The sequence below is a fragment of the Brachyhypopomus gauderio genome, chromosome 2 (assembly GCF_052324685.1).
Source record: "Brachyhypopomus gauderio isolate BG-103 chromosome 2, BGAUD_0.2, whole genome shotgun sequence".
Taxonomy (NCBI): Eukaryota; Metazoa; Chordata; class Actinopteri; order Gymnotiformes; family Hypopomidae; genus Brachyhypopomus; species Brachyhypopomus gauderio.
This window is the reverse complement of record NC_135212.1, coordinates 26,321,445-26,341,530: the sequence shown is the minus strand read 5'-3', so window position 1 is coordinate 26,341,530 and position 20,086 is coordinate 26,321,445. Positions and strand designations below refer to the sequence as shown.

The window sequence follows — 20,086 nt, the reverse complement described above, 5'->3', positions numbered from 1 at the left end:
ACCTGCCACATGGAATTTTCTTCGTTACAATTTTAAAGGCTTAAAATGTAAAGACTTTTAAAGATAATCTGAAGTGGGACAGCAGCCCGCTCGCTGTGGTCTTGGGCGTACCTCACAGCATCTGCGATCCTGCTGCTCTCTTTCCGGCGGTCCGTGGAGAGTCGTCCAATCAGGTAGGATGGATCCAGGCCACCACAGAACACGCTGCCCACGGCACTGAGCAGGAGGAGCTTGCTATCATCACCGGCCGCGCTGCCCAGAGCTCGACACAGCTCCTTCATGATCTGCCCAGGGGAGAGAGGAGGAGTGAGGAATGGATAACAGGGTAGAGGGGGCAGGATAGGGGGGGCGAGGGAGAGCGCATGCGGAGAGGCAAGCTGGGAGCTACTGCTACCTCAGGCACAGATCACACTTCCAGTGTTAGTGAGAGAGGAGATATAGCAGTCATGGATGTGGCAAACGTGAATGTGGTTTAGGGAATTTGATCTGTGTTTAGTCACTTGGTTTCACCAAATGTTCCATATTCTAAGTGCAGCTTTGAAGTCCCACAACAGAAGCATGTTGGTGCTTTGTTGCACCTGCAGAACAAACCCTCATGAAATGTGATGGTGTGTGTGCATCTGTACATGTGGAAGTGTGTGATCCTGCAATGACACTTCCAAGATGACTTCCACAAGGGCACTAAATGTGCACACACACAGAGAATGACATTGATGAATGCTACAAGCCGTGGGGAATTGGGGGTTGTGGCAGCAGTGGTGGAGGTGGTGGAGGTGCTATTCACACCCACCCACACGGATGTGGAGATGTGTTTCACACTCAGGCTATAATTAAATTACATAAAGGGAAACTGACCAAGTGAAAGCTCTAGACTTGTTGACCAAGTGCATTTTACTTGTGAAAATATTAGACTTATTTTAGGATCATGGTCAAAATATGCAAAAACAGGAAAGATTTGTATCCCTTATTAAAAAGGGTTTTCTATATTTTTAGTTAAATGCACATCACACAGTGCTGTTCATCTCTGTGCTATCAGTAGCAAATGCCTTTACCCACATACTCCAAGTTAAACAATAGCACACAAAGTGTTTTCACAGTAAGGCAGCTGGTAGGCCCATGAATATAAAAGTAACCAGCTGCCAAATTAAATAACATAAAAATATATAAAAGATATAACATAAAAGATATAGCCTACATATCCTAATAATAAAATAGGACTCTCTCTCTCTCACACACACACACACACAAACACACATCTATACAACTCACCAGTCTGGGCAACAGAGACTCAGGTCAGAGTCTCAGTCTACAGCTGGAAAGAACACTAATAGAAGTGCAGGTTACATTTTCAAACATTCAGCATTTCCAGCTAATATTCCAGAGAGAGGGGGGGGGGGTGTCTCGCCATTAAAAAGGAATGAGTGACATAGCTCTTATGGACGCATTATATAAAGCCAGAAAACAACTTCCATCTCCATCATAAAGGACTTTGAGACGATTTAAAGGCCCAGACTTGGGCTACTTGGGTTGCTTAGAAACAGTCTAAGCCCAATAACTTAAAAGTGATCGTCATACCACTAGTAACTACAATGGGAATTTAAGAGATTTATGGTTCATGGATTTGTGACACTTCAACATCAATTCTCCATAAAGCACCGAAAGAACAGAACTGCGATTCTCCCTCAGCACCAGTAGAGGGTTCCACTTAAGATACAGACACAGGGATCCTGCAGGTGAACAAGCCAAAGCAAAACATCAGATATTATTATCAAATTATGGGTCGACATCAAAATACAGATTAGCTTCACAAGTCATTGACCACAGGGTCTGGTCTTTCCTTTTTAAGCATCCACATACGGCCAAACTCAACAGACCACAAATTTGCAACGGATCAGCACAGGCAGAAGGGAGGGTCTCAGAACCCCAGGAGTGGATCACAGATCTTTAGGGGTTGGGCTATACAGCTTTTGCTGTTCACAGGAAGCGCTTGAAAGCAAAATCAGCAGCCTCCATCCTCGGGGGGTGAGTCACTCCTTTCCGGCTCTCACTTATTCCCAACACTTGTTCATGAGGCAGAGGGGATGAGAGCGATTTACAGGACTAAACACATCTGCTCTGGTGCGCACGGGTGGGTGTGGGGGTGGGGGGTGTGTTGGTGGAGGATGGATAAACACTCAGCTAACGGGCTTAGCCCATCCGAGCCACTCACGCCACTCGCAATGCTTTGCCAAGGAAAAAACAGCACTCTGGCTTAGGCGCGTGTGTAGCATTTCATTTTACTTGATTGCTGCAAGTAAAACAAGCACGGGCCTGAAGGGCACCCAGCCCCAGCCCTTCTGCCGGCCAGTCTCACTTTTATATGAGGTGACATACACCTGCTTTGTCAGGAACTCTGGCCCTAGTGGACCTGATGGAGCTGTGCGAGTGTTCAACAGCCCCAGTGTATCAGAGTTAAATGTGTGTGTGAACCAAAGCTAAGCACTGTACAATGATTCATTATCTCTATTACTCATCTCCTCAGCTATCCAGTGAATAATCAATATGATGTTGAGGTTGGTTTCCGTGTTAAAGAAATGCATTCCCCCACTACTCAAATGCCGTATAAGAAATAAAAGGCACTGATAACGTTTATATGAATGACAATGTGAAAGCCACCATAGAAACTGTTCCACTGAAAGCTACACTGGCACTGGAGACCTGCTTGGAAACTAGGGAGAAGAGGGGGGAAGGGATAGGGTAGGTGTGCTTCATTGGGTATACCGAACCTCACAAGGACTGAGACGTCTCTGACCCTTTAGGACCTGATGTCCTCTTACATTCTTAATCAGCACTGACTCAGTCACACTGTGCTTCTTAGTAATTCATGAGTAAATTTGAAATTAATCTGAGTAAAATCTCAAACTACACATGGTGTGCATATAGTTCATTAAAAACATTTTGGGGAAGTATCTTTAATGTTCCTGTTTCTGAATTGTGCTGGTACACTTTAATCATTCAGCTGTAATTATGGTCATATTTACTTAAATACTATTAATCCATTTTCATACATTATTACCAATCTATCTTCAGTCTGGCTCTTTTGTGACAACTGCATCCTTGTTTCAGTGAGAAAGCTCACCAGTCTCAGTAAGCTGCAAATGGCACAGAAAATGCAACAGCCATTTTCTGTACAAAAAAAAATAAAAAATACTGGTAGTTAATTTCTTAGTACTCTCTAAATACTTCAAATTATATGATGTTCCATCAGAGCCTTATGATCAGTAATCTGTGACACAGTCCCAATGGTTTGGCTGTGTGATTGGCAGATCTTCCCTTTTGTTGGACACACTATATAGGACATACCTCTGGGGTCAGTGCGTTGTTGTCTGAGGTTTGGCTCGACAGCAGAACGTGTGTGAAGCCTTCCTCTTTCCTGACCACGATGTCACGAAATCTGTAGTTGGTCTCATTCTGCCTGATGTTGTACCTCAGTCTCTTGTCAAAGACGTAGCCTTTGTCATCAGCCAGCTTGCGTTTGGTTGAGCTGTGCAAGTGCGCATCTCCATTGGGGATTGAGGTTCCTGTTTACACATGACACATTGAAGAGGAGAAGTGATTTAAGCCTAAATTGAAAATACATCGAGACACTGTGATTTAGTACGGCATAGACGCACACCTAATAGGCCCCTTTGTTCTAAGACGATGAAAAATTGGTGTTTGAAGCATTCTAGGCATTGGTCCAAATTAAACACTCTGCCACCAAACCCAAATCAGCTAGGGAAGGAGCTGGACTCTATACGTAGTCAGCTGAATCACAACTCTACACTCAGTCATGAGAGTCACGACACTTGGACCCTAACAAGGGAAGACAGACTTACTGCAGCTTCAGTACACTACAGCTTTAAAGGCTTTGTACAAGTTCCCTCCTTCAATATCATGAATGGTCTAGAAACGTTTAGTCTAGTTTAACCCATTTATTCAAACATCTTTTGTTACAGGTCACGTACCTTTGCTTGCTACTACAGGTTCAGCAGTGCATTCATTGGCAAGTTGCTCTGCGTAAGAGCATCTGCTAAATGCCATGAGAGTAGGTGTAAACTCAGAGCAGGGCTACACCTGTCTGCTCAGTGTGGAGCGGCACAGGACACTTTTACTGCTGTGCTTGTAGGATGGATCTTGTGACACGAAAGTCCACATACTTTAGTGGTTAAATTGAGCACAATATTATGTAGATGCAATTCTCGTCAGTCTGATTGATCTTAGCAACTTATTACATTTAAGGGTTTAAACTGAAAGCCAAGCAGGTTTGACATGTTTTGCATTCGTTTCTGCAACAACACTGGCATGTTAAACAAAATGGCACACTAGCTAACAGCCATGGCACACTACCTTACAGCCATGACACAACACCTTATAGCACTGAGGTCTCATACAGCATATGCCAAACTACTAAACCGTAACAAAAACCACAAAACAAGAACCAGTGTAGCCTATTCTTTTTTTACAATTATATGTTGTATGGAAAAGACAAATCTCAGTGTTGTCAAGTTTCAAGCTTCATTGGAAAGTAGCTCAAAATAGCTGGAAAGATATTGGCAGATGACGCCATGCAGTAATTAGCATATCGGTGACATCAGTGTATCGTATTTGCATGCTGCCTGACGCATGAACAGAGCTGTAAGCCCTGAACATTTAGTTTCTTATTTCCTACTCTCTAAGCTCAGACACTGTATTTCAATACTGCAGAATAAAGAGGCAGATAAAAAACGTTCTTATTTACATGTTATTTTCTGTTGTCAGACAGGACTAGCATGAAAGAGTGACTGCAATGCGGCCGGTTTACACTATATACAAACCGGCTTTCACTTCCAAACTGCCGTTTTACCCTTGTCACATCATCTTCTGTTAAAATCACCATACACAATATAAACACAACACCTGTCCAGTGATTTCCCCTATACTTAAAAATTAGAATGATCACTTAGAATGTTAGAAAAATATTATGTTTCCCCACATGGTACACAGAATGAAAAGTCAAAATGATCAAATTAAACTGGATGCATTTAAACAAGAATGGAACAAACCATACAGATTGGCCCTTGGCAACAGTGTTTGCACATATGCAGCTCGTTCAGGTCCACGTCAGCTACCTTACGAGCTGAACGTGTTGCCACTGAACAGAGCAGACACAGAGAGGTGTGACCTGGTGTCTGAGCAGTAGTCTACTCTTCAACAGAATGTATCTAAGATTTGTTCAAAAGGTCACTATGTGCCATTTTTTAAAGTAGCTAAAGGGTATGAAAATGCAAAATTAGCGACAAACTAAATCGTAAAAATGCTGATCTCACGCCTGACCGTTGAGTTCACCATACTGTGTGCGCACATGAGAAAAAATCAGAGTTTCAATCTTTGTTATAGAACCAAGTCTTGTGACTGTCTGAAGGTGCTACTGCTGTCTTGAAAAGCAGGAGGCCTCATTGGTAAACTACACCAAGTGTGTTTTCTAAATTTACATCCTGCATGTCTAAATGGCTGGTTTCAACCCCGTTCATAATTTCTGCTCAGTTACACTCAGCATAAGGGCATTATTCATCCTGTCATATCCTGTCACCCATCCAGTGTGCTGGTCCTTCACCATCTCAAAACTATTTAATTAAACCATCATTTGATCCATCGCTTCATCACACCTAAAACAGCTAAAAAATGAGCACGGAAAACGGCTCAACAAAAAGGGGACACGGAGGCATACTCACTGCTCTGAATTTTAAATAGATGACATAAGAACCCAAATAAAATGGATACATGTACCCAGTCTGGTGAACACACTTAATAAATGAAGTAGCCCTACCTTTGGTGTTGCTCCGAACGTCTAAAACATGACATAATCTGATATACAAGGCTTCCAGGCAATTGTCACAGTACTGTGAAGTTATTTAAAAGCCACAAGACACCACAGTCTAGCTGTAATGGGGAATACAAACCAGGTAAATTAATCAAATTATCATCACACCACCAGTTGACCTGAGTCAATCTTCACTCAACAATCACTATGTCACAATAATAATGGTAATTACAATATATAAAGAAGAGCTTACGTCACGCTCCCTTAAAATTAGGATTTGCAGTGAAGTAAAGCCGTGCAGTCACATAATGCTACCGAACAGAGTGTACAATTAACATGGCAGCTTTGAACTCCAAGGCCAAACATGTCAATCTTATATTCATATTCTTAATGAGTGTGACACATTTCCTATTGTACAATTGTGACACTGATGACGTAAGAGCAACACGATGCTTTTGGTGCCAGGAACACCCACTGCAGGTCTAAACCTTTTGCTATTAGTTGGCATGCTTTTTTTTAAATTAAAAGGTGTTGTGTAGTGATTTCTTTTGATGCTTACATTAGAAAATACTGAGGTGTTGTGACATAAATATGACTTGCATATGTGCTAATGTGCAATCTAGGAATTCTAAATCCACTCTCAGTTTCAGCAGTCATGGTAAAGCAATTTCCAAATCAGCACTGTATAATTTTTTTCATTGACTTATAGATTTCATGTCAAAACAAAATCTTAGGAGACACGTCTAGAACATTCATTTCTAGCAGGATTGGTTATTCAAATGGTCTTCTTACAAGTCCTATAAAAACAAGGTTAGTTGATTTAAAATGCAGCTGTCAAAGTTCTTAGTAGAGCCATAAGAACAGAGCACATTCCTATTATTAAATCATTGGCTTACAGTGTGCTAAAAATAGATTTTATGGTACTATTACTTGTTCATAAACGACCAAATGGTTTAGAGCCAAAGTATTAATATGACAAACCCAAACATACCTCTTGGATTGCTAGGAGCTCATCAGTTAATTCTTGCAGTGGTCAATGTTAAGCACAGAGAGGCACCCAGTTTCAGCTGTCACAGAAACTCAAATGTGCCATGACAGTTAACCTCTTCAAACCGATCGATCTATTCAGCCTCATGTTCAGTGATGCCAAAGGCAACGTGTAGTGCAGGGACAGTTCCACACTGCATTCCTCCCTCTTTGAGTTTATGTACTTTATATCTTTTTAAAAATTACATTTTCTTATTTTCATTCAACATATATAAAGATATAGATTTTCTTTTTATCTATAAATTAAATAAATGTGTTTCTATTTCAATAATTCATATCTCCATCTAATGAATTAATTTCCCCTACTACTAATTGTCACGGTGAGGGGGCGGGTCGCCACCAGAGGGCGCGCATCCCGGCCAGCAGCCGATCCCAGCACACACCCCCGCGCACGCAACCACTCCCACAGTCGCAATCACCATCATACTGGGCACCTGTTTCTTGTTTACTTTGCTCTTCTTAAGCCCGCAGGTCGTTTGGTCCAGTGCTGCACATTGCCGCTACATGAGCGTCTCTGGTCTCTGCGTGTCCGTCACTGAGTTCCCTACCTGCGTGCGCGCTACGAGCTTTAGCTTGCATCACCTGCAGTGCATGCTTTAGGAGCCTTACTAGTGTGCGCTACGAGCTTTACCTTGCATCACTTATAGTGTGTGCGCTAAGAGCTTTACTGGTGTGCGCTACGAGCTTTACCTTGCATCACTTGCAGTGTGTGCGCTAAGAGCTTTACTGGTTTGGTTGCCATGGACAATAAACATCCTTCTGTTCAACCCCCGTCTCCGGCTGCCTCTGTCCCGACGCCTCCGGCGTCACACTAATTTTTAATATTTAATTATTTGTTTTGTATTTAAATAAACTGTATTACCGAGGTGATGGGTGTTTGGATAAAATAAGCTTTATTATTTAGAACCTCTTCCATGTCTGTAAAAAGCTCTCTGAATTACCATGAAAAGTGATATACAAATAAATCTGCCTTTCCTTATGTGTTAATATGCAAAGGTCAGAGAACAGCAACTGTTGAATGGGGACAGTAAAGTGCCCAAGTGCTCAGAGGGGCTCAGTTCTGACAGAAACATGGGCAGACATTTCAAATGACTCTTAGTTTGTAACTTTCGTATTTGAAGAGGGACACCCACTGCATTTTAATGACCAAGAATTCGGAGGCCATCTGATCAGCATGGACAGTGTAAATGCCTTCTGGGGTGCAGCACAATGGTGGTCAATTGAACATTTGGCTGTGCAACTATGATTCCACAGCTACTGAAATGCCACAGATTCTAATTTGCATTGCAACTAATGAGAATAACTCGACATTTTCATGGGAACCCCTGAAATGAGTGTGTCAGACTCCAAAAACTAGATATAGTGAAATATTTTGACCCAACACACTAATTTCAGGAAAACCAAGATCCTTGATAAACCACCCCAAATCAATATATTTATCCCAGCCATCATATCAGAGGAGGTTGTTATGAGAATTAAATCAATATATTTATTACAGCCATCATATAGCATTTACTAAATCATGTGCTTACCATAGAAACCACTTCCTCAAAGGGACTAAGGAGTAAACTACACTTTTCTCCTATCACTAATCTCACAAGTTGTCTTATACTTTAACAACAATTCTTTTCTTTAAACTGTCATTGTTAAAGTAGGCTAACAGGAGAAGATTATGTTGGTGTGGTGGAATAAACAGCTTAAAAGATTAAAAATCGCTAGACCTAATAAACAACAGCCAAATCTTATGCCTTATTTTAAAATCAGTTAAAGTTCCATTATTTGTATCAGAATACATTTAATCCTTAAGAATAGTTTAGTTCTTTTTTTGTTTGTTTTTTACTTTTCTGACAGCAAATTATTAATGTATGTAGGTATACCTTCCTGTCAATGATTTATGAATTTCTATATACAGAGAATGGTACACATGGTCTGACTATTTTGCCATTCAAATCTGTATCACAGCTTGTATTACAGATGATGAACTTTAGAAAGGACAATAATAAATGGACAAAATTGCAAAATCACAATTGGAACAGACATTAAAACACATATGGAATCATTGGTTGAAATCTATATATCAAACAACAAGTTATGGTTAAACACCATAACCTAGAATGTGTTTGGATGATTACTTCATTCATTTTAATGCTTTAAATTAGATTAGTTAATGCTTTTAATTAAATCAGATATGTTTTACAGGAGAAATTAAACAATTCATGAAGTCATGAATCACTAAAACTCAAACATCTTGGTGCAATGAAACCGGTTTAGATCTTAACAGAGCAGGAAGTAATTTCTCCAGTGATGTTTGTTCACATCAAGAATATCTAGAGGCCTAGATGTTTCAGAGATTCTGTAGTCAATCTATTTTTTAAAAAGTGTGGGACTCGTATAACTGGTTATTTGGGCACAACAAATAAATTTGATTGTTCAGTTTACTGAACACAAATATTGCTGTGTTCTTTTCGGTGTTTATTTTTAATACCAGCTCCTTTAAAGCTTTGATGATCCTTCAAGGAATAATAATTAGTAAAGAATGAACAATTTGCCCGAAAGGTACTATATATATATATATATATATATATATATATATATATATATATATATATATATATATATATATATATATATATATATATATACATATAACAGATAGACAGACAGATAGATAGATATACACACACACACGCACGTACGCACGCACGCGCACACACACACACACACACACACACACACACACACTATAAAGGATAGCAGCCTTACCTAATTCATTTCTTAATTTTGACGTGGCTCCACTGGGGTCCATGTCTCCAATCATCTTCTCTACTCTGCTGCTGGGCACACCCTGGCCTGCGGCACTAGTCCTGTAATGGAGGGGGTCCACTTCTCCATTGTGTAGTCCATTAGTGGAACCCCGCATGGGCGGTACGAATTGTAACCCTGCAGACAAGCCCTTGTAGGTCATAGGCTTAGTCACTCTGTCACCACACAGTTTGTTCGCGGACACCTTTCTTGGTTTCTGTGGTGCGCTCAGGGTCGGGTTCCCTCCAACATTCCCCGTCCCCGTCCCTCCTCCCGCCCCACTCGTCCTTTTCTTTCTGTGGCCTTCCCCGCGGGGCTTGGTGGTGTCGTGGAGCCCAGGCTGGGTGGTGCAGCGGCCCGTCGTGGCGCTATGCTTGGCTGGCTTTGACCGCCGTCCCTGCAGCCGCAGACTGTTGAACTGGTCTATGAATTCCTCGCAGTGCAGCAGGTGATGTTCGGGTTCCCACGTGTCCTCCTTGCTCCCGTAGCCCTTCCACCGGATCAGGAACTCCCACTTTCCCTTCTTGTTCTTTCGCTTGTCCACAATCCGCTCCACCTGCAAAAGGAAGAATGGCCAGCTCAGTCTGGCTATGTCATTGGCTGACGAAATGGCTCCACAGTAGAGTGTGATGAACACCAAGTTCCTTGGAGATCACATCATGGAATAAATTGTGCGGATTACCAGCACTAGCTCTCTAGACAAGAGAACACAGCAGGTCATACATTTCCTCAAGACAAAACATTCCCCCTTCACCATGTCCTGTAGCGGCACAATAGAGAGCTTCCTGACCAGCTACGTCACTGTCTGGTTTGGCGGCTGCAGCATCTTTGGACATCTGAACACCTCAACCCCCCCCCCCCCCCCCCCCCCCATGAGGAACATCTTCCACCCACACAGCATCCAGAAAGCATCTCGCACTGAGAACATTTCCTCCCTCCCCTTCCCCTGCCTCAGCGTCTTTGCTCTCTCGTCATCCGGCAGTAAGTTTTGCAGCATCCGCTCGAGGACTTCCAGGCTGGCCAACAGCTGCTACCCCCTAGCTGTCAGACTCCTGAACACCACATATTTTGTGTGAACTTCCTGTTAGCAGCACTACGACACTCTGAGTGATGTAATCACACTGCCGCAGGACACTCTTTGATTCCTCTCAGGTCCATAACCATTAAAGGCCCTGCAGTTTTCCTCCTCCTTCCTCAAAATGTTACATTAGCAGGAAGTACGTGAATGCCTTCATACTTCTGTTTCAGCTCATTTATTGAGCACTGCAGAGTCCATTAAAAAACCTTGAAATTTTGTGGTTTTTTTTTTTTTATTTTACTTTTTTTTTGGTGTTACCTTTGATGTCACAGATAACTGTAATTGGCTGTAGGGAAACATAAGCTACCTTATATTACTTATTCATCTGTGAAATCAACTGATCCCCCATCACTCCTCATCATTCTACTTGAGTAACAGAGATGGCACATGCATACAAGTGCTCAGTTTTAGAATACAAGTGGGGGAAAAGGTTACTATTATCATATAATCAAAATGGCTGAAATCTCTTTCTGGGGATGAAGTGACACCAAACACAAGAGATTGTAGCAGGCGATTTACTGCACATTCATTTGAAAATTGAACTCAGTACAGCTTTAGAATTGGCAGCAATCTAAAGCTTAAAGCTTTCCAGCTTTGCCAACACTTCCTAGAGGCACTGTGGAGGAGAACTTGGTCAATCTTGTTATATTCTCAATGTAGCAATGAGAGGATATATCAAATTGTGCAGGCTCATGTTATCTAATTTTATGTTGTTTAGCTCAAATTTCTTTTTTATATAAATGTGTGATATATGATATCCTTGCCATTTTTTTAACTGTCAAGTTACTGACTTTCCAAAGTTAGCTCCCGCCGTGTATAGTCAAGGCTATTTAGCTAGATCTGGTTAACCTGCTAAATGGCAAGCTAATGATAACTAACTGTTATGTAAATTACAGATAAAATAAAAGTAAAAACACCCATTTTCATGTTGTTTTAGGGGGAAATTTGTAACTCAGCTGGAACATTAAGTGGATATATTTATTTTTCACAGATTAAAAACAACAACAACAACAACAAATGTGCAGGGCCTTTAATAATATTTAGTGGCACCACACAAATGTTAAATGATTTCAGTGTCAAATGTCTTGTAGATGACAAGATTCTGTAGATCCTCTCCTCTCCACCTTTCTACTCTGCCTCCTGAACAGATACTTCAGTTCCACCTATGTGCTGTCAGAGCTGTGTATGTCTTTAATAAATGCATGATCTTGAGACTGGGTCCAGGAGAAATTTTCTTTCATCTCACTGTGCACTGCACACCATATACAGCTGTGATGACATAAAAGAATCTGCTTGGCTAATTGCCTAATACCATACAATTACAATTCAGTTACTACTCACAAGCATTTGCGTTCTGATGCTTTATTTCTCTGAATGAAAGCACATTATTGCATTTGCTACCAGCGTCTCGCCACAAAAATCAATTTGAGACATTGATCCAGAGGAACCACACAAGAAAATGAGTTTCTGGGCATTAACAATGACACGCATACTTAAAAACTGGATTTGTTCCATGTTGTCATTGCCACTTATTCAGTTTAGCATCAATGGTTTGTCTTTAATGAAATGTAAGCAGCTCACTTGTACACTAGTTCACTTTTCAGCAGCAACTAGTGCTACTCACTGCTATAATCACTCCACCACCATCAGTCACTAAAACATGAATCTATATACAACATTAATGACCTCAGCACCCACAATACCAACAAGATCACTACTACAGATAAAAAAGATGAATAACTTGGAGTGGGTTTGTGAATCACAAATCAATTTCATTTACCACCTGAAATCCAGGGCACAGTGAAGGCAAAATGAGAATATGGTGAAGTACATGGAGACGCTGTTAAGTACTTCCAGATGTACCACAATACATCTGAATAAAAGACTTGCTGTTCACAGATGACTCATACAGCAGCAATAGTTTTGCAGATATTAATTGCTTCTTTGGTTTTCACGATGGAGAATCATGACATACGGCATCATGGGCTTGTATTTCAGCGCAATCCACATGCCTTAAAATGACAGAGACTAAGAGCAAACGAAGTCAATCTAAAACACAAGATCATCAATCAGCAAGCAAGAGCCACTAATATGGTGCTTGGTTGCAGAAATCATATGCTAGATGCCAAATGTTGAGCATATGACAGAATCCATTTCCTGGACCACAAAATTAAACATTTGTGTCCAACAGCCCGTTAATCAGAATTATTCTGATCCATTTGCAGTGCTGTTGACATTTTCCCAAGGCCATTCTAATCAGCCTAACAGCTCAGGGCTGTTCTGATGAGGATACAGAGGGTTTGACTGAGTAGGTCAGTCGTGCTCCATCATGCAGCCACAGTTCTTATTCTGTAGCTCCTACGTTCCTGGCATCAGTGTTTTTATCACCATGTCTATCATTACCACCAATACTATCAAAATCAAACCCATAATATGGTCATAACAGAAGCCTGGTTGTATTACACAGAATACTCCATTTCTGTCTATTGGAGGAGAAAGCTTAAATCTTGCTGTATGTTTTGGAACAGACTGCGCTGTCAGCACCTTCTGTCTAGTTTAGATAAGGGCCCATAAACACGGCTCTATACCCCTATCTTGCCATATCCTTAACAGCACATTTATTGTCAAGGTCTGATACAATGTACTGAAGTAGCTAATTTAAAACACAGCAGTTAGGAGCTCAACCATCTGCTAAACAAATGGGGGGTTCAGTCTCACAGAGAGTCATGGCACTACACTCTTTTTGCCTTTTTCTCTGCGTCAAAATCAACTTGTACGTGGTAATGAGCTGGTGAACTGAATCAGGACTCTTAGAACAACAACACTAAACTCGTGGCCATACACAAACAAAGCCCGACATCCCTGAGGTAAAATTTTATACCAACAAGTCTGTTTGTTTGTTATAGCTGTGTTGGCAACATTTTTTTCTTCATAATACAAAATTCTAAGTCATTTACCTGAAAGAGCACCTAGTATTTAATTTAGCTGATGTCTGAAGAGGTAAATGGAAGAACCAGGTTGTTGAATCTCAAAGCAGAATGAGCTTTCTCTCAGATCAAAATGCTGTGTCACACAGTGAGTATCAACAAACACAGCCTCATTTTAAATTGGAGTAATATTGATTGCCCAGTTTTCTTTTGGCCATCCTTAACACAACTGGCCTTGGTAGAGGACTGTTCACCTATTCAGCCATGCTACCACCGTCCCTCCGCCCTTAATCACTGGACTGCTCCAAACAGTGCTGCTGCAAACACATCAACACTCGATGCAACACAACTGCTCATTGTCTCTGACGTACAATAATTACACAACAGAAAGCAACTTTACATATAAATAAATAAACTATATCTGTTTTCATATATGACCACAACATAAAGCACGATTCATCTTTATATATATGCACAGCAGAAGAAGGACCTCTGTTCCAAATGAACTTTGTGTACTTTACTACAATTTTTTATCTATCTTTCTATCTTATGGTATAATATTAAAGATTTCTGACTTGTGGCATAAACAGAACTGTTCGTGGAGCTTTAACTGAGAGCTAAAATATTCCCATTTAAATGTATTTGCATTTAAAACTCTGGGGGTGATTCATCACTAAAGTCACTAAGTCACTAAATAACAGGTGTTTATACAAAATGATTCAGTGTGCATCTCATGTAAAATACACTGATAATAAAGCATTCTGTGATAGGAAAAATGAAATTGAAACATGTACCTCTCTCTCTCTGTCTCTCTCCCTCATGAATGAAATTTGATATAGCAAAGGGCTTAATTTGTGCATAAGCATACAGCATTCTTTTGGTCTCTCAAATTGATTTAGAAGAAATATGGCCAAACTTTGCATTTTGTTTACATCCGTTTCCACAGCGCTTTAAAGGGTTCCTCCACAGCATCTCAACAGAGGTCTCAACTTTGACTTGGCCAATCAAACACCTTTATTTTATTCTTTCCCAACCAGTCAGTTGAAGATTTTCTAGTAGAATAGAATGGAATAGAATAGAATAGAATGCCTTTTATTGTCACTATACACAGTACAGTGAAATTGTAGTGCGCATGGGACCATTGTTTTGTTGCTTGGCACAGGTTTAGGGTTCAGTGGTCAGACAGATAGCTTCACTTTTAAATGGTATAAAGAGTAGTTGATGTTCTACTTGATTTCACAGTGCTCGGGTACTACTGAGGTTTTTGGAAAATATTAGGCATAATCAGCAAATATCTTCACTTTGCATCCAAACTCGCTGTTGCAGAAATATTATGGGTCTGCAAACCCACATCACACCGCCACGTTCTATTTGAGAGGAGGTGACTTTCACATTACTCTTCAGTCTTTTCCCATCTTTTCAGTCATGTTAGCATGACGACTGGAGATATCTGGATGCAGCTCTGGGATTCTTTGTAAATATGGCCTTGCTGAATGACCCCAATGCCTATGAGGTTTCTGTACAGAGCTTCAGCCTTAATTTGAATGCATTTATGTGTGCACTGGGTGAATCACACATGTACGACATTTCACATGGTATCTGACCCCGAGGGGAATTTGCTGGGATGTCCACTCTTGGAACTTCACATTTCTTGACTTTACCATGATTTGGTTTCCAAAGGCTCTCATAACCATTTCCATATTCACTGAGCAACAACAAACTCTAGTGGATCGCCAATTTCCTCATTTTTTTTAGTGCTTCACTGGTTTGTTAATAGAGATAATTTATGTAGTGTCTTTTCTCTCTAGCGTGGCGTTAACACAAAGTGGATTGCTTCAGACCACTACACTGCCAAAATCAAAAGAAGAGGTGCTCTCACATCCTGATGATCACCTAATCAAGCACATGGGATCACTATCAACAGGATGCTTGTTACCTTTTCAACTGCACTGGTGGCTTAGCACATGGCTTGTTCTTTCCCCCATGGTTTCCCCATTTAGCTTAGTTTCTCTTCACAACATAAAATCATGAAAGATATGATGTCTGTTATCTAAGGTTAGGACAACTCAGAATTGAACAAGGGTGTTATTCCACCTGTCACTGCAATTGGACAATGACGCAATTGGTTTTGAATCTACAGTCCACCACACAGAGTGCTGAATGACCCCAATGCCTATGAGGTTTCTGTACAGAGCGTCAGCCTTAATTTGAATGCATTTACATGTGCACTGGGTAAATGACACGTGTATGACACATGCAATCCTGTAATTTCAGATGTAATACATAAGTCTAATATTATATCAAAATGATTTTTTTGTCTTTGGTATGTGAAGTGAGTTCTTTGTGCGGCTCATGTCAGGTGATTGCCACTGAAGAACATTCCTTTTGGCCCTGAACAACTACGTGGAAGTGTTTTTGTTCAGCCTCTACTATGGGCTACCATTTGCCAGAAGATTTGCTATTTCTAAGTTGACCAGTATGTTTTTATTTCTTAACAAACCTAAAGTTCTCAGAGTGTCTCCAGGTTTTGGGCTGTCTCCAAAGTTTAGTTAAGCTCACACAGGGAGAAGATTATGTTTGTACACAGCTGTATCCACTTCTCACATGTATTCACTTTCAATTCAGAGCTGATGTAAGCACTTTATTTTCATCACAGGGGTTAAACTGTCTTTACATGCTGGTAGCAATTACTAATATAGTTGCTCTGAGGAAAGACATATATAAATGACTGCCCCGGACTCTAATTAGCGACTGCAATTTTTCAACATGGTCTGGCTGTATTAGCTAAACAGGAAACATTTCTACAATAACACTTACCTCCCTGCCTAACAATTATTTGGCGTGTGTATAGTCTGCCATAGGCTCTGGCATAAGAAGATTAAACACAACTACTGCAGCTTGAAAAACTTTTTTCTTGTGCAACATCCACTTTCACAATGAGATATAAACTTTTATGTCCAGTGTCACTATCTGGCAATTTGTTGTCAAAACAATCTGAAATTCATGTTTTGATCAATATGTAAATGACACACAAAATGATGGTATGTAATATAGGACCAATATATATACGTAAAGATGACTTTACAAACGAAATAATCTAATGGATCAACAACACATGGCTTACTGGCTCTGTCAGTATTGGGTGCTTACTGAGACATGAGCACTCTGGACCTCTGTTCATCTTGTTAAAGTGGGATTTGCATGTTTGGGTCCTGGATTCCTGTGAATTGTTTTGCTCTCCTGTGTTTTGAATGGCAGATTCTGAGCCTATTTTATGTGCCACAATAATGGTATCATCATCATAAAACAACAAGTGCTGAAAGAATACCTACAATGCTAAACTATCTGATAGTTGTTTTATGTTTTTAATTGGACACAGTTTAAATACTATTGGTATTCAACGCTGTGTACTTAGCTAATGACTATAACTGACGATTCATCTCAAATTTAATAGGAATCTTAGCAATATTATTATATTAGTACGATCGTAAAGTTAATTAACATCACATGAAATTCCTCGATTAATATAGACTACTTAATGGATTTACTTTGGAAATTACCGAAGGAGCTTCTGGATCCTGTAGTTCCCTCTAACTACAGAAGAGCCGAGTCCTCGCGCGTGTACTGGTAGGCCCACAGAGACCGACACCGCGGATGCTACACCGGGATTCAGTCATACTAAGGACACGTTCTCAGTGTCAACTATGAACTAATTTGCTTTCAGTCCGCGATTTTAATCGCCCTGTTTGTTGGGTCTTGAAGGAAAGGTCGCCATAAAGGTGGTTGTTGTTCAACTCAGGTTTAACAATATCGAACTAAATCACATCTGGCTTACCAGCTCCGGACCTTAGAAAACTGCCACTTCCAATCAGAAGAAAAATCTCTATCTAAAAGCAGAAGAGAAAAAAAAAACCACGCTAGCTTACTAAATTATGTAGACTGGGTCTATTAACATTTTTCTGTTGTTTTATTCTGCCGTATGATACCCCTAGCTTCCATTTGTTTAGACAATTAACGTGCAACTAGTTTTAATAACGTATCAAACAAAATGTCGAACATTGAACAAAACGGCCCATACGTGGCCTGTTTAAATCTTTCATCCCTTCCAGTGCAGCCTACCCGGAAAATATTCTTATTTAGTCTTTCTATCTACATATGTTTCCTGCACAGTTTTACAATCATATGAAATAGCAAACTCAAAGAAAATGCGATCCTAGAGCCATGGGTGAACAACTATGTAACGGGTGCGAAGTATATCTCTTGATACGCAGCTGGACCAGCGGGCGCAGTAAATGCACCTGGTTTCTGTGTCACCTTCCAGTGTGAGCGTGTGGATCGTCTATCCGCTCTACTGGCACTGATTAAACATGATTGAACGGTTGATTAAGTATATCTAGTTTTCTTCTGGGAAAAACTGTGTTGTGCTCATTTTGTACCACAGCCCTCGGGACGTTTCCCAGATCATAAAAATAATGTGCAAAAATGTGTTCACACGCGCGAGATGTACATTCCTCGAGATATAATGTCGCAGACTTCCATCAGCACGTTTGTACCCTTACAATTATTAATGCTTCTGCTAATGACATGGTCCAGGACACAATAGCAACATCCACCAGCAGGATCAGGACCATGATCAAATCTTTATTTTTACCAAAAGTGGTATACACCTACTAAAATTTACAACGAACGCACGACCAGCTCAAATTATGATTCTGAAGTGTATGGACACTAGTTAGTGAGAATATTGGTTTATCAGTATGTTTTCAGGGTGGCTGGGATGCATTTGCTGACCAGTTCTCACTAAAGCTATGGACCTGATGTGCCTTTCATCTTTTCTACCTTATATGTTATTAAGCATGGCTAAGCAGTTCACACAACATCTTTTGATGTCCCAATTCTATAGCCAACCTCAAATTTATTCTGCATAGAACTCTTTGCTCACTCCATGGCATTGTGTCCTGGTCACATTGTTAAGTAGTAGCTATAAATATAACAAAATATTTTAGAACATGATCAAGGTGCCCACTTCTTTGGGCAAATCACTGTATCTAGCTCAGTTCCATAAAAGCCACACATCAGTGAAAGACAATAATACTTTAATCTATTCATAAGACCAGCATTAGCATGGAGATAACAGTTGTCTCTCCCAACATCAGACGCACACCTATAGACCTTTTATGATAATCCCATATTAGTTATAGGTTATGCAATTATTCTGAGGAATTATGGGACAACATGATTGTATTCTTTCTTTTCCATATTTCTATGAATTTGTATGACTTATTAAAAGAGGTCTGGGACCAGTGTACAATATGTACAGTAACACAGTCTAGCCCGTTCAATTACATTCATGCACTTTGTTCACATGCAGTGTTCTATGCATATGTAACTTGTGTTGGTGTATAAGTAGAATAGAATGCCTTTTATGTCATTATACACATGTACAATGAGATTGAAAGCTTCCCTTTCAATCTCATTGGTCACAATAAGTGACCAATATAGATCTGTGTTTAGGCTGCATTTGAGGATTTTTCTGTAGTCTACAAGAGGAAATTAACAGCATAATAAACTGGTGAGAGATGGGGACCAGTTTAGCTTATAAAGTTCTTCATGCTTACAGCATAAACAATGCCATTTTTCACTGAGGCCCAAAACAAACCAGAGAGTTTATTTACACCAAAGTAATTATCATAGTATCACCAACTAAAGTAAAGTATGATTACAGATAGAATTAAGACCACTTATAGGGGAAAAAGTGTTTCACACCTGCTTGTATTCCACACATAGGAGCTTAAAAATGGAGCAATTTAGAAAATTAACCACACCAGACATAAAGCATAAGTAAGGTTAAAAGTGCACGTTGATATGATAGGTAAATAGCTTTTACAAAGCAGATTTGAATTACTTAATCGTGTATTATGATTCATGATGATCAGATAGCATTTGGTTTAGTATTGATAAAAAATACACTAATGTAATTAAAGATAACTGCTTTTAGAAGATCGTTATTAATGTATCTAATGTTAATTGCTTTTAAAAGATAATGGATCTCAGGTAAGGGAGCTACCCTTAACCTCTGTCTTCAACTTAAATAAATGAAACTTATCCAAAACTTGCAGAGATGTAATTACATCAAATATTACAAATTAACAGCTGACAAAGCATTCATGTGTGAGTTCCTTAAATGTTAAGGAAAAAATCTGCAACTAATCTGATGCCATCAGCAGTGACCTTAGTGAGGTGTTAACCCCAGCTTCATGGGTGATCTAAACAAGTGCACTCAACATATGCTTTATATGATCAGACAGTAGGTAAAATATACCTTTATCTGATTTTTAAAATGTGATGACTTGTAATTTTCACTTAGGTTTCTTTACACTTGTCTATATGTTGCACATGAATCCACAAGCA

General features: G+C 40.0%; 1 protein-coding gene across 1 annotated transcript in view; it reads right to left on the bottom strand.

Annotated features, from left to right (window-relative positions):
• The window catches only part of LOC143495470 (chromodomain Y-like protein 2), a 32,638-nt gene that overhangs the window by 9,964 nt on the left and 2,588 nt on the right, over positions 1–20,086 (bottom strand). The window contains exons 2-4 of the mRNA XM_076992529.1: positions 9,632–10,226; positions 3,343–3,560; positions 112–284 (exon numbers count right to left, since the gene is read on the bottom strand). Coding sequence (XP_076848644.1) covers positions 112–284; positions 3,343–3,560; positions 9,632–10,226 — 986 coding nt within the window. The remainder of the gene's footprint in view (positions 1–111; positions 285–3,342; positions 3,561–9,631; positions 10,227–20,086) is intronic.